We start from the raw sequence: 15,425 nt of genomic DNA on the forward strand, positions 1-15,425 counted from the left end.
GGTGAGTGAGTGAATGGGTGAGGGAAAGAGTGAGTGAATGAGTCAGTGAGTGAACAAGTGAATGAGTGAGTGAAGAAGTGAGTGAGTGAATGAACGAATGAGTGAGTGAATGAGTCGGTAAATGAGTGAGTGTGTGAGTAAAGGGTGAGTGAATGAGTGAGTGAATGAATGAATGAAGAGGTGAATGAGTGAGTGAATGATTGAGTGAGTGAATGATTGAGTGAATGAATGAGGAAATGAGTGAGTAAGTGAATGAGTGAGCGAATGAGTGAATGGCTGAGTGAGTGAATGAGGGAATGAATGAGTGAGTGAATGGGTGAGTGAATGAGTGAGTGAATGGCTTAGTGAATGAGTGAATGAGTGAGTGAATGGGTTAGTGAATAAGTGAATGAGTGAGCGAATGGGTTAGTTAATGAGCGAGTGAATGGGTGAGTGAGTGAATGGGTGAGTGAGTGAATGGGTGAGTGAGTGAATGGGTGAGTGAGTAAGTGAATGGGTTAGTGAATGGGTGATTGAATGAGTAAATGAATGAGCGAGTGAGTAAAACGGTGAGTGAATGAATAAAGGACTGAGTGAGTGAATGAGTGAGTGAGCGAGTGAAGCAGTGAATGAGTGAGTGAGTGAGTGAATGAGTTAAGGAGTGAGTGAATGAGTGAGTTGGTCGCTCAGCGGAGATGAGGACCGGAGCTGCCCTCTGACTGCTACAGTAGACAGGAGCTGAGGGAGGAGTCTGAATGGTGGGATGTGCCCACTCAGTACATATACCCTGCTCCACACATCCCCAAGAAACCCAATCTCACCAGAGTGGTCTCTTGAGAATTATTAGTAATAACCTTTTTTCCCAATGTTTCGTATATGCAGGATGATTTCTTACTTTCCTTAAAATGCCAATCGTTTTTTGGACTTGGAATTCTCCACTGCTGGTCCATGCCACTGTATTCTCCCAGAGGGGCATCCCCCGAGTTGGAGAAAGAGTCATTCCCAGGAATGGATAAAAGCCAGAAGGGCATCATCAGATGGGGCACCTTCTCCTATCATCCTCTCCTTCCTGCTTGGGTAACCCTGAGTGACTTGGTTTGGAGGTCTACAAAATGCGGACATACCAAATTTGGATAAAAGCCTAAGCAGTTTAAGAGGCTGCAATGCTAGCAGGAAGGTCTTTGGCTCCCGGCACCCTCCTCCCCTCCAGTCTCTGCTGGACCCAGGACTCTGTCTCTACCTTCGGGCTTGGGAATTTCCTTCCTTCCTTCCCAGCCACTGAGCCGCCTTGGGCTAATCTGCAACCTCAGAGGCGCAGCCCTCCTCCTTTCCTCCCGCCTCTTCCTCCCTTCTCACTTGCCTTCTGCTTCTTTCGGGACTTTGGAAAGTCCAAGAATAAGCAAAACCGTAGACCAAAAAACGCTGCCTTCAGCCCATTCCCCTCCCACAAGCTTCCCTTCAGATTCCTTGATCTTTAAACGTTATTTTGCTTTGTATCTAGATGCTAAACTTTATACAGAAAACAGGTGGAGCTGATTTCTTGGCCAGGTACGGTGGCTCACACCTATAATCCCACCGATTTGGAGGCCAAGGCGGAACGATTGCTTGAGGTCACATGTTTGAGACTAGCCTGGGCAACACAGGGAGACCTCGTCTCTACAAAATTAAAAATAAAAAAAATTAGCCTGGAGCAATGGCACATCTGTAGTCCCAGCTACTTGGGAGGCTGAGGCAGGAGGATCACTTGAACTCAGGAGTTTGAGATTACAGTGAGTTATGCTTATATGCACTCCAGCTTGAGTAAGAGAGTGAGACACTATCTCTTAGAAAATAAAAATAAAAAGTGCTGGAGTTCATATCCAAGCCCACAGTCAATTGCGACATGTGGATCTTTTATTTTTATAATCCGCCTCTCTTGTCTAAGTGCCAAATGACACTCACATCGTGTGTAACTACTTCCACCTTTGTCTGGCTTCTATTTCCTTATGTATTAAGAATCAGGTCGCATAGTTCTGAGAAAATAAATAAATAAATCAGCTGTGTGCCGTGGCTCATGTCTATAATCTCAGCGCATTAGGAGGCTGACATAAGTATTGTTTGAGACCAGGAGTTTGAGACCGGCTTTGGCCACATAACAAGATCCTGACTCTACACAAAATAAAACAATAAAAATAAAACATTAGCAGGACATGGTGGCACACCTGCAGTCCCAGGTGCTCAGGTGGTGGAGGCCTGAGGATTGGCTTGAGCCTGGGAGGTTGAGACTGCAGTGAGCTGTGATCACACCACTACACTTTGGCCTGGGTGACAGTGAGACTCTATTTCTAAATAAAATAAAATAAAATAAAATAAAATAAAATAAAATAAAAACAGGTGGAAGCTTCCCAAGACTTTGATGCAGAAACAGGTTGCCCTGAACCAATTAATATTAATATCTAAAAACTGGAAAGAAACGAAAGAAGAAAGTTGCAGTATTTCTGTAAAGTATGAGGCCATTACAAGTTTTACTTTCTCTAGGACAATTTCTCAGTGGTGTTAACTGGAGTCCACTTCACAGAATGACTTCATCTCCTGAGCACCTTGGAGAGCGATGATTAAAGAGACTTCCTGGCACTCCTGATACTTTTAGTGTCACATGGAAGCAGCAAGAGTCATATGTGTGAAATGGGTGGTATTACAGCGGAAGACATTGGTTTGTTCTTTCACGAACATCATCAGAACATTTCCCTAATGACTAGCGTTATGTCAGAAAAAGGGGGAGAGAGATGGTTCTTTATTGGCAAATCAGTTACATAAATTTCCCAGTTAGAAAAACAATCATGATTTTAGCCATGTCAGATGAGGTCAGATATGCCCTATGCTTCAGTTATGGAATGCTACCTCTGAATATTGATTGACAGGCATCTTCCAGAGACCTGTGACCTGTCGCTGTGTACAAGCTTGAATTCGTAACTACCAGTCCTTGACGCTCCCTTGCTGCCCACGCTGAACTGAAGTGGCTCCCGACAGAGGCATTCAAGGGAGAACTCACTGAAATATTTGAAACCACCGCCATGAACAAGAATGCTCTTCCTGTGTGCCAGGATGTACACCCACAGTGTTATCTTGTTAGCTGTATATGCCAGCATCCTGCAGGAGCTTTTACCTTTTTTTGTGTGTCAGCATTGAGATTCTCAAGTAAGCCCCAGACCTCTTCCTCTGCCTGCAAGCACGCCCACCCACAACCACGTGTTGCCTGGGTTAGAGAACTCCTGAGCCTGTGGCCGCCGCCGCCTACAGGAGGAGGAGTGAAGCCCAGACCAGGGACAGGGTCAGAGCTGCGGTCACTCATCCAGGAATGGACAGCTCTGCATTCTTGGGAGGACCCAGATACCTCTTCTCTTGGAAGGCCAAGCCCAGAGCCTAGGTGATCTTTGAACCCAAATAGACTTTGTGGTCTAGGGAATGAGAGCCCCACTCACCAGGTGAAGAAATTGGGGATCTTGGTCCTGAGTTTGTGGGGCAGACTTCTGCCATTTTCCGCCCCCTTTCCCTGCCATGCCCTATTTGAAAAGAAGTCACTTCCATTTCAGTGAGCCAAGATCAAGCCGCTGCAGTCCAACCTGGGCAACAGAGTGAGACTCTGTCTCAAGAAAAAAAAAGAGGTCACTTCAAAACTTCCCTGTTCAAACAGTTGACCCTTGAACAACAGGGTTTAAACCGCGTGGGTCACTTACTTACACTTGGACTTTCGTTCACTTCTGTCACCCCTTAGACAGCAAGACCAATCCTTCCTGCTCTCCTCCCACCTCCTCCTCTTCAGCCTACTCAATGCAAAAATGAGGAGAAGAAACTCTATGATGAGCCACTTAATGAATAGTAAACACATTTTTCCCATGATTTCCTATAGCTTACTTTACTGTAAGAATACACTATACAATACATACAACACACAAAATGTGCGTTAACCGACTCTCTGCGTGATCACTGAGGCTTCCACCCAAGAATAGGCTATTAGTGAATTCCTTTTGGTATAGCCAAAAGTTATTGTAGAAATTTCAACTGTGTGGCGGCTTGGTGCCCGAATCTCTGCATTGTTCACGGGTCAATTGTATTGCTTAAGAGGTGGTCATTGGAACACTCCTTAGGGGCTATTTTTTTTTTTTTTTTTTTTGAGACGGAGTCTCGCTTTGTCGCCCAGGCTGGAGTGCAGTGGCCGGATCTCAGCGCACTGCAAGCTCCGCTCCTGGGTTTACACCATTCTCCTGCCTCAGCCTCCCGAGTAGCAGGGACTACAGGCGCCTGCCACCTCGCCCGGCTAGTTTTTTGTATTTTTTTTAGTAGAGATGGGGTTTCACCATGTTAGCCAGGATGGTCTCGATCTCCTGACCTCGTGATCTGCCCGTCTCGGCCTCCCAAAGTGCTGGGATTACAGGCCTGAGCCACCACGCGTGGCCCAAGGGGCTTTTTTTTTGTTAAAAAAGTTTTTGCCACAATGAGCCACTCATTTAAGGCCCTAGGATTCCTCACTTCTGAGCTCCTGCTGCCATAGACCAAGTGCTGGTCATTTTTGTTGCTCAACATACTTGTCATTTCCATCCATCACAGAACCCACTCTGACCTTCCAGGAGCTGCTCCTTCCACTGCCTGTGATCCTGAGGGTCAACATGTCCAGCCAGGCCAAGTAGCGAGATCAGTCCTCTCCTCTGCCCCAGTTCATGGATGGGCACAGGATGCGGGTGGTGGGGGTAGTCCACCCGGTTCCTGCTAATACTACTGGATCATCAGGTGGGGAAAGTCAGCTTGCATAGTGAAACCAAAGAGAGCTGCGAGATGGAGAGTGAGAGTGAGAAACCAAGAGAGTGAGACACACACCCACGCAGAGAGAGAAAGAAAGAAAGAAAAAGAAAGAAAGAAAGAAAGAAAGAAAGAAAGAAAGAAAGAAAGAAAGAAAGAAAGAAAGTGAGAGAGACAGAGAGAGAGAGAGAAAAAGTCAGAGAAGCAGAGACACAGAGAGACATGGAAAGATGGAGAAAGAAATGAGGGGAAGAGAGAGACAGAGACACACACAGAGTCTTGAAAAGAGACAAAGAGAGACAGAGCAACCAGGAGAGAGGCACAGAGAGGGAGAAACAGAGACAGACAAAGTGAGAGGCAGAGAGAGATGGAAAGAGAGATGGGGAGAGGGACAGAAAGAGGGAAGCAAAAGCACAACATTCCTTGAATTGCTTCTCCCTGAAGTCACCATTCTATTTCTGCACTTCCAGTTGCCACCAAGAATCTTTCTAAGTCACCTGTCCTCCTTCCTTGCCCATCTTCCTCACGCACTCTTATGAAAGCCTCCTGAAATCTGCCTTCCCAATGACAACTCCTCCTTGAAATGTCACCACTGACTTCCAAACAACCAACAAATAAAAAAGGTTTTTAAAACAATTACTTCCACCAGTTTCTCAGTTTAACTAAAGTTATGGTGCTGTTTCTTAATACTTCTCTCAAAAATCTTTCTCTTTGTTTTTTATTTCTTTGCATAAAGTAACATGAAAATAGAGCACAACATATTATAGTGAATATAGACTATAAATGATGTTTTGTGCATACCTTATTATTAGTGATAAACACTGTCTAAGTAATTTATTTTTGCCATTTCTTTCTTACTACGGCTTGAAAGTGTCCCCCAAATTTCAAGTGTTGGAAACTGAATCCCCCATGCAGTAGTGCTGAGGGGAGGGATGTTTAAGGGGTGATCAGGTCATGAGGGTTTCGCCCTGGTGAGTGGACTAATGTTGTTATTGGGGGAGTGGGTTCCTTATCACAAGAATTGGTCTGCTACAAAAGTGAGTTTGACCCCTCTTACTCCTTCATGCTCTCTTGCCCTTCCACCTTCCTGTGGGATGACACAGCACAAAGGTCCTTGCCAGATGCCCACCACCCCTTCACCTTGTACTTCCTACTTCCAGGACTGTGAGAAGTGAATCTCTGTTTTTGTAAATTACCCAGTCTCAGGCACTCTGCTAAGAGAAGCAGAAAACAGGCTAAGACAAAATGTTTTAGGATTCTCTTCCCTCACAGTTGCAGTGAGAAGTTTATAGCTTTGTTTTGCTTTGTGGAAGATAAAATGCTAAATAATAGGCATAATTTTGAAGGTTTCTCCTTCCATCCAAATATTTTATTCATTTTAAAATCTCTATGACACTGAGTTGTTGACCCTTGCTTCTGATGCCTCAGAGATGTCTGGAATAAAACCACGGAGGAAACCTTGAGTGCCATGTAATCCGTCTTATCTAAGTGCCCTCTGGACTTCCAGAAGGCTCTTTCTGTGAAGCAGAGAGCTAACAATGTAGCCCAGCTCAAGACAGTTTCCTGGAAAAGCTTTCAGAACACAGCCATTCCTGGGGAGCATCACAGCTTTTAGACTTCACAACAGGCACCAGAGAACAATCAGAAGACCATGGGATATTTTGCCTGAATTCCTTCCAGCATTTTGTTCCAGGAACCTTGAAACTCCCTCCCCCTGCACTTGGGTCTTAGGTTTCTCTTTCCCAACCCAAACAGACTAGTGTTTAAACAATCCCCAAGAAGACGACGTCTCAGCGTTACATATAATTGAATTGTAAATCTTCTAAATTCAGAAAGAAAAAGTATGGAAATAATTCAGAAGCCCTTGAGTTTTTAGCAAGAAGAATCTGCAGTGAGGGGGAGACTCTTTTTATCCTCCGAATTCCCAGCGTGCTTCTTCCACACACGATCCTTGCTTGTGTCTCTCTCCAAGCCTGTCTGTGAATAACCCACTCATCCTTCCAAGCTCAACTAAAACGCCATGTGACAGAAACAGTTGGTTCAACATCCATTTCTTCCTCCTCTTCTGACCAAGGCTCTGCACTAAATGCTTCATTTCCCAGCTGTCTTTGTGCACCCATGTGGCCATGTTGGTGCATTCTGGCCCATGTGATATAAGTGGAATTGTTGAGTAGGACATCCAAAAGGACTTAAAAGAAGCCAAACTACTGAGTATGACATTGTTTTATTTTTTCTTTTTCCTGCTGCTTTGAATGCAGCTGTGATTGCAGGAACAAAGCTGCTCTCTTGGGGTGTGAGGTGATCTAGAAGATACAACCACCTTCAGTCAAAGTGCCTGAGGGAATGATAGGAGAAGCTGGGCTCTCTGATAACATCACAGATCCAGTGCACAGGCGAGGACTGCCTGCCTTCAGATTCCTTTCATGTGAAAAGACAGACCTTTCTATGTGTGAGCCTCTGTTAGCTTGTGTCTTCTGTTTTATGCAGCCAAACTTAACCCTAACTGCCACACACCGTCTACTTATATTTTAGGATGCTCTCTCTAATTTCTTAGGTAATTGTGTCCCCCCAGAAACCTATGGAGAGCTGAAGGGGTTTTAGGATCATGGAATTCACCCTCCTCCTTTGGTAAAAGAGGACAAAAGCCAGGGAGCTCTGTGATGGCTGAGGCATGCGATTGTAAACCAAAAGGTACCTGAGACCAATCTCAATCCATTTAAAAGGTAATTCTGTCAAGGTTAAGGACATGCTTGGAAGAAAAAAACATGGAATCACAGAAACAATCTGTGGTCTGTGCCTTCCTCCCAAGATGATTTTGAGGGCTTCAGTAGTTAAAGGGGAAGGGTGGGCTGGAGGGAAGGGTGGGCTGGAGGGAAGGGTGGGCTGGAGGGAAAGGGTGGGCTGGAGGGAAGGGTGGGCTGGAGGGGAAGGGTGGGCTGGAGGGAAGGGTGGGCTGGAGGAAAAGGGTGGGCTGGAGGGAAAGGTGGGCTGGAGGGAAGGGTAGGCTGGAGGGGAAGGGTGGGCTGGAGGGAAGGGTGGGCTGGAGGGAAGGGTGGGCTGGAGGGAAGGGCGGGCTGGAGGGGAAAGAGGGAGCCTGTGGTCGTCCTCAGGTTGCAAGAGAAAGAGAGCAGGTGGGGAATGGTCAGTTATGTCTTCATCTCACATGCGGTAAATCAGTCCTTTACATAAGATAAGGTGAACATAGACCAGCTTCCTGTGGAGATATGTAACCCTTTATCTGTAGCTATCCGCTTAGGAACAAAAGGAAAGGCAGTTTCTTGCATGATTCAGCTTCCAGCTTAATGTTGTTTTCTTTTTGGCTGTGAATTAGGGTCCTGAGGCTTCATTATTCCCTGCATACTATATTGTATGTGAAAATTGTTGTTCAGGATCTCAAGTTGTTTACTTACTCCAGCTACATCCCTTAGCTCAATTTCCATTTGGAGTGGCTTCTGGAAGGCTGGAATTGAAATCCACCAGTGCCCATTTCAAGGTGTTCCCAACATCGCCTGGAAAAAAGGAGCCCAGATACGCTTCCCTGTGGATGCAGGTCAGTCATCATAATGCACAGAAACAGCGTTGACCTCAGCCTAGAGCCATTGTCCTGAAAGGGGATTCTTCCCAGCTCAGGCCTGAGACTGATCCCTGAGAAGCGGCCGCTCCATCCCTGAACCCTTCCTGCTTGTGTCTCCTCACTTCCTAGTGATCACGGCATTCAGGTTCAGAACGCCACAAGCCTATCCCACTGGAAGCTGCCGAGGTGTGTCCTGCCACACAGGACGCCCGGCACGGCAGCAGCATCAAGGGACGAGCAGGGAAGAGGCTGCAGTGATTTTGGGGAACAGCCTGAAAATCACCTGGAGCCTGGTGGCAGGTGGTCCCACCTCCTCCCCAATATTGGTTCCCAGAGAAAATGACAATATGAGCACCTCATGTCGTCATTATTAGCAGAGTCTTTTTATTCTTTCTTTAAATTTTGCCATTAAATTGAGCTCTATAATAGGCCCATTTTCTTCTCTTTTCTTTCTTTTTTTTTTTTAGACAGAGTCTTGCTCTGTTGCCCAGGCTGGAGGGCAGTGAGGCGATCTCAGCTCACTGCAAGCTCCGCCTCCCCGGTTCACGCCATTCTCCTGCCTCAGCCTCCTGAGTAGCTGGAAGTACAGGCGTCCGCCACCATGCCTGGCTAATTTTTTGTATTTTTAGTAGAGACGGGGTTTCACCGTGTTAGCCAGGATGGTCTCAATCTCCTGACCCCGTGATCCTCCCGCTTCAGCCTCCCAAAGTGCTGGGATTACAGGCATGAGCCACTCCACCACGCCTATAGGCCCATTTTATGCTTTTAATGCCACCAATACATGAAATTCCAGAGCTGCTTCTGTAAAAAAAGTTTCATTTTCATTATTTTATTATTCATTACATTAATTCTATTCTTTTATTCTCTTTGGTTTTTTTAGAAGAACTTCAGCGAGAGAGGGGCTATCCCTGCTGCCTTGTGGCTGCAGAAGGAGAGAGAAGGAGCCTCTCCTAAAAAGGGTTTCGTGAAAGCCCTGAGGCGAGATACCCACTTCAGAGGGTTCAGGACAAGGACACTCACTTTGTTCTGTGCGGTGTGGAGACACGGGCGAGCGTTCCTCAGTGGTGCCAACTGGTTCTCTCTCTCTCGTCCTCAGCTGCCAGTGCTCTGGGGCATGTCATTTGGACAGAACACTTTTCCATGTGCTGCCATCCATTCCACGGAGGCAGGAGAAAAGGATCTGCAGGCAGGAACATAAGGCTGATTCACCCTGACTTCGGAGAACGAAATCAAATGGAAACTCTTGGGCTATGACAGGAAATATCCTCTCCATTTACACAGAGCATACACCGAGTACATGACATTGTAATCGTACTTCCTCCTTTTCATTTACATAGGGTGCACACCAAGTAACCAAAGGACACCTCTAGAGGGGATTCAAACTCCAGAAACTTCAGTAACGGGCTCCCTGTGCTCAGGCGCTCCCACCCTGTGGAGTGTGCTTTCATTTTCCGTCAATCTCTGCTTTGCTGCTTCATTCTTTCCTTGCTCCATTTTTGCGTTGTGTCCGAGTCTTGGTTCAAGGCACCAAGAACCTGGAAACCTTCAACCAGTAACATTATCTTAATATCTTGTTTTAAAACTGAATTCTGTTTTTCATCTGTTCACCTAGTTTTTAGAAAATTACAGTGAAATGCAGCTTGGAACTTACCACAGCTTAATACGAGGGTCACTATGAGCTATACGACAGGTTTGATGTTTAAAAGTTTGCAACATTTTTTATTGCTCTTTCATTTACAAACTACAGTAAATATTTTATTTTTTATGTTTAATTTTGAAATATATGACACGTAAGAGTCTATAAAATTTGGCTGGGCACGGTGGCTCATGCCTGTAACCCCAACACTTTCGGAGGCTGAGGCAGGTGGATCATTTGAGGTCAAGTGTTCAAGACCAGCCTGGCCAACATGGTGAAACCCGTCTCTACTAAAAAAATACAAAAAGTTGGCTGAGCATCATGGCAGGCACCTGTGATCCCAGCTACTCAGGAGGCTGAGGTGGGAGAATTGTTTGAACCCGGGAAAGAGGAGTTGCAGTGAGCTGAGATCATACCATTATACTCTAGCCTGGGCAACATGAGCAAAACTCTGCCTCAAAAACCAACCAACAAACAAAACTGAATGCAGAATACCAAAGATTAATAATTGCACTGATGCCATCATCCATTAGCATCAACTGTCTTGAAAGGCTACAATATGCCCTTCCTTGATCACCTGGATCTCCCTTCTTCACCCAGAGATAGGACTAATGTGTTAATGTTTGTATTGCTTTTCATAAGGTTTATCATTTCTCTGTATATTATGAAGCCATGTCATATGTTATAGTTTGTGAACTGTATATGGAATAGCAGTGTATTTTTCAGTAATTTCCTTTGTTCACTGTAATTTTTCATTGTTGATGCTTCTAACTGCAGTTCATTTTCACAGCTGTATCATATTCCACAATGTGACTATGCCAGCTTTTTTCCTTGATAGAGGTGTGTTTGGATGGCTTTCAGGTGTTTTCTATTTCTACAATCACTGCCTAAATATTCTTGTCCCATACGTTTCTCTTGGAGAAGATAGTGCAAGGGCATTTCTGGGAAAGACATGCCTGACAAGGCAAGTGTGAAGCCACAGAGGGGCGTGTCTAGCTTTTTATGAAATACAGTCTCTTAACAGGAGCAACAGCAGTGGATCCTTTGCCACCAGTTGATCTTTTCCACCTTTTGGATTTTTGTGACTCTGCTGAATTTGTTTCTTGAATTATTGGATGTATCCACAGTACTTTGTTGACTTAAGTTTTGTAACTTTTTGCACGCGGACTTATCTTCCTTGGAATTTTATGTGGGGAGATATTTTGAGGACAGGGTTGCATTGTTTCAGCAAAGATGTTCACTCACATGGGGTAGAGGTGAAGTGAGCAGCCACCTGGTGCCACGTCGATTTGACCCATGTTCTCCAGGTCTTCCAGCATGAACTCCTGGAGGACTGTTTCTCGTCGGTTCTCAGGGTCAGGGTTTTCCCTCCACCCGGCACCAATGCAGGGACAGCTGCTCTCCTCGCTGCTCCTGCTCTGAGGTGGGCTTTCATTTTAAGTCTAAGATGTCAGATTTCTGACCTCATTTTGGAGAGACATACAGTTTTGTTTCTGATGCCCCATCCTCTGTGCAACTGCCTAAACAGAAAAAAAAAATGCCACTTTGGTTTCTGCCAATTCTTTATTGACTGCTGTGGATTCCATCCTTCAATGCCAGCTCAGTAATGCACTTACAAAGATGCATTTTGGTAGGTTTTACCCAACATCTCAGTTGTTTTCATTGGGAAAGCTATTTAGTGTCCCTTATGTTGAAAGTTGGAAGCACCTGGCAACACCATAGGTGAGAGAGCTGCTCTTACCCCTTTTCGTCATCTTCGTGCTGGGTCCAGGCCTTCTTTTCCTCTGTGATTAAGCTTCCACAATGGGCCGGGTACTGTAGCTCATGCCTGTAATCTTAGCACTTTAGGAGGGCAAGGTGGGTGAATCACCCGAGGCCAGGAGTTCAAGAGCAACCTCGCCCACATGGTGAAAGTCCGTCTCTACTAAAAGTACACAAAATTAGCCCGGCATGGGGGTGCATGTCTGTAATCTCAGCTATCCGGGAGGCTGAGGAAGGACAATTGCTTGAACCAGGACCCGGCAGGCGGAGGTTGTAGTGAGCCGAGATCATGCCACTGCACTCCAACGTGAGATACAGAGTGAGACTCTGTCTAAAATATATATATATGTATGTGTATATGTATATTTATGTATACATTCTTATTTGAAGTATTATCCAATGAGAGCAGGTGTTCCGGAAGACCTCATCTAAATACAGAATCTGAATGGGGGCCCATGTCACACATGCCAATTTTTTATCATTGCAACTGGGGCTTTTCTCCTCTTCTCTGCTGGACTCTGCTGTTCCTCACAAGGTGTTCAGAGAGTCTACCCTTACAACCAGGAGATGAGAAGCACAGAGTGACACCAGCAGGAGAACATGAAGATGCGGTGACAGTTGTCCTCCTCCTGCAGAGTCCAGAGCAGTGCACTCCTACTGCTGGTGCCCTAGCTAAGCCTGGGGGCCAACATGCCCAATGATAGTCTGGGAGTGCTGCAGTCAGGGTCCCCACAATGGGCACCCAGCCTGTGCCCTTGCACTCTGCATGACCGTGGCCATTGTCACCTCAGAGCCCCAGTGTACAGATCAATGCATCCTACCAGAGCTGCATGTGAGGAAGGACCACGTGAGTCCTGGGAGAGAGCTGAGGCCCTGCAGGGGGTGGTGGCCAGGACCGAGACCTGATGCCTGTCTGCAGAATCATCTGTGGATGTGAGTGGTACTGTGGGGTCAGTGCCCGGGTTCTGCTGCTCCCCCTCCTCAAAGATCAGGACCTGAGCAGGGGCTGGCGTGTGTGTGGCACCTGGAACTGCAGGGCCACCACCCATGTATGAAGCCGTCATGGGGACCTGAACACGGTGTCGTTGCAGACCCCACCCATCCATTGGCCCCAATTCCTGGCCAGCTTCTGCCAAGGTGAGAGGGTGGAATTTGGAAGGTGGGTGTAAGCTGAAGCCTGTCCCCCGGTGGCTGACATACAGTGGTGACACTCTCTGTGTGGGGGAAAGAAAGAGAGATCAGACTGTTATTGTGTCTATGGAGAAAGATGAAGACATAAGAAAGTCCATTTTGATCTGTACTGAGAAAAATTCTTCTGCCTTGAGATGCTGTTAATCTGTAACCCTGGACCCAACCCTGTGCTCACAGAAGCATGTGCAGTATTGACTCAAGGTTGAATGGATTTAGGGCTCTGCAGGACGTGCCTTAGTGAAAATGTGTTTGCACCTCTTGGGCTCCAGGCTGCCAGCTGTCTGCCCAGGGTCTGAATGTCCTACTATGACCTCTTTCCTCACCTGGCCCAAAGGACAGATAGGGAAGGCTTGTTTTGAGGATTAGGCAGGGTAATCCCAGTCAGTCCTCATTAGCTTGCCTATCCTCCAGGTCTTTTTGATTTCTTTTTTCTCTTCTTTGTTAGGAAACTCTGGAGAACTGTCCGGCAGCCTGTCTTCAGCTGGGGAGGTGGAAAGACTGGACCATGCCCTTGACTTCAGGGCCCCTTCTAGGTGCCCCCTCCTCCTAGGGTTTTTAAAAGCATATACTTAGCAACATACGCTATACCTGAGAGAGTTACAGAGAACCTCCTGCGTGTCCAAACCAGAACACTTTGTTCCCTGACCCCAGGCCCTCATCACACCCCAAAGCCCAAATACTTTCAGGTGGCCAACTTCAGAGAAGAGTCTGAACTCAATGCTTGTTTTCTGGGGTCTACACAGGCCTGTATGATGGGGCTACCTCCATTCTACCCCTGTGCCTCCCCCAATCCATTAGGGGCCTCAACTCCAGTGATCCCTAACTGGGAGCAAGGTTCCCCAGGCAGGGAATGCAGCCCTCCCCAGGATGCTGGCCTGGCCATGTCCCAATGGACATCAGTCCTGGAGCAAGAGGTCCAAGACAGGGAGTTTCACCCCCCATTTCACCAGGTGTGGTGACGTTTCTGGGTTCCTAGCCTTCAAGATGGGATTTTTACATTGTGCCACAGTGGGGGAAACCGAGACACAGGGCCGGTGAGCGGTAAAGAAAGAAAACCTCTGTGACTAGGAAATGTGTCCCTTGCCCAGCGCAGCCACTCCAGGATAGCACCCTTTGGGATGTACCGCTGAGCTGTTCCTGGCATGTGGCATGGCACTGTGGTGGAGGTCAGCAGCTTGTGGAGTTGGGGGTGGGGGTGCTGGCAGGAACAGGTAATTTTGGACCCACCAAGGGAAGGAAGGGGACATTGCCCCTTTCCCCACACCTTGGGCACAGCAGCAATTTTCTTCTCTGATGTGTGTGGGCACCAATGCCTATGTGGATGTGGGCGCGTCCTCTCCTTTTGTTGATGAAGAACCTTCCTGCAGCCGTTGGGGTTGTTATGGGAACCTCGTGTGCCTGGCAGCAGGGTGGTGCCTGTGGAGGTTTGGCTACTATATGTCTCACTGCCACCTCCCCAGGGGAAGCAGACCCTGTGCCCTAGTGCCCCTCATAGCCAGTCCCTCACATTCTTCACTTGGCATCTCCCTGCCTGATTCTCCCAACTCAGCCCCTGCCAGGTTTCTCCAGGCCCTGTGGGCCCTGGGATGGGATCAAAGAAGGCAGCAACTGTGCTGTTTGCCTCCGCCTGACGTCAGGGATCCCTGGCCGCTACTGGCATCTGGTGGGTAGGATAGTTGGGGAGGTCGGGGGTCAGCTTTTCCACTCCCCAGCCTGCACTGGGTAAGTCACCAGGTATAACTGGTCTGGAGGCTGATCTGTGTCCTCCACAGTCCCTTGATGCATTATATTGAAGCCAATCCTTGTGTGAATGACTTCACCTGTTCTTACCGCCCAGATCAAACCAGAACCGGAAGACTGTTGCACTTGGGCCCAGAGTCTGGGGCTGAGACTGCCATGACCACTCTGCTCTCTTCCTTCTGTTGCGCTTGGGCGCAGAGCCTGGGGCTGAGGCTGCCATGGCCACCCTGTTCTCTTCCTTTTGGGGTCCCCAGGAGGCTCCCAGGACTGAATGATTCCCATAAAACACAGTGGCCAGGATGGGAGGGCTGGAGGTCAACACCCCCCCACCCCTGCCACCACAACCAAGAAAACCCCATGGAGTTTGGCCCCGAGCTGTGGGTCCCTGTGGGATGCAGGCTCCCACAGATAGTTCAGGGGATGAGCACGGGTCCTCCTGGCTGACAGGAGCCTGCTGGGCACTGGCTGTGTGGGACCTGTGTAGGTGGGTTGGACAGCACTGGGTCTATCCAGGGAGCCGGGGACTGGTGTGGCCAAAGAGGGCAGCAATATGTTGCCAGAACCAAAACTACAGTGCCACCAGCCCAGCTGGTAGGGAGAAGGAGGCCTGGCTAGCAGGACCACCCACCCCTATCCTGGCCCCAAGCCCAGACTGCCTGCCTGTACTGGACATTGCCTGGTCCAGGAGGCCTGGGCATAAGGGTCAGGTGGTGTGTCCCTGGGTTCCAGGCTTTGGTGGTCCCTTGGGAGCTGAGTATCCTCTGGGCA

At 47.7% G+C, this 15,425-nt stretch overlaps 1 protein-coding gene across 1 annotated transcript in view; it reads right to left on the reverse strand.

Annotated features, from left to right (window-relative positions):
- Positions 1-15,070: 15,070 nt before the first annotated feature.
- LOC135966722 (SH3 domain and tetratricopeptide repeat-containing protein 1-like) overlaps positions 15,071-15,425 on the reverse strand; it is a 47,500-nt gene continuing 47,145 nt past the window's right edge. The window contains 1 exon segment of the mRNA XM_074010884.1: positions 15,071-15,181. Coding sequence (XP_073866985.1) covers positions 15,071-15,181 — 111 coding nt within the window.

The sequence above is a fragment of the Macaca fascicularis genome, chromosome 13, assembly GCF_037993035.2.
Source record: "Macaca fascicularis isolate 582-1 chromosome 13, T2T-MFA8v1.1".
Taxonomy (NCBI): domain Eukaryota; kingdom Metazoa; phylum Chordata; class Mammalia; order Primates; family Cercopithecidae; genus Macaca; species Macaca fascicularis.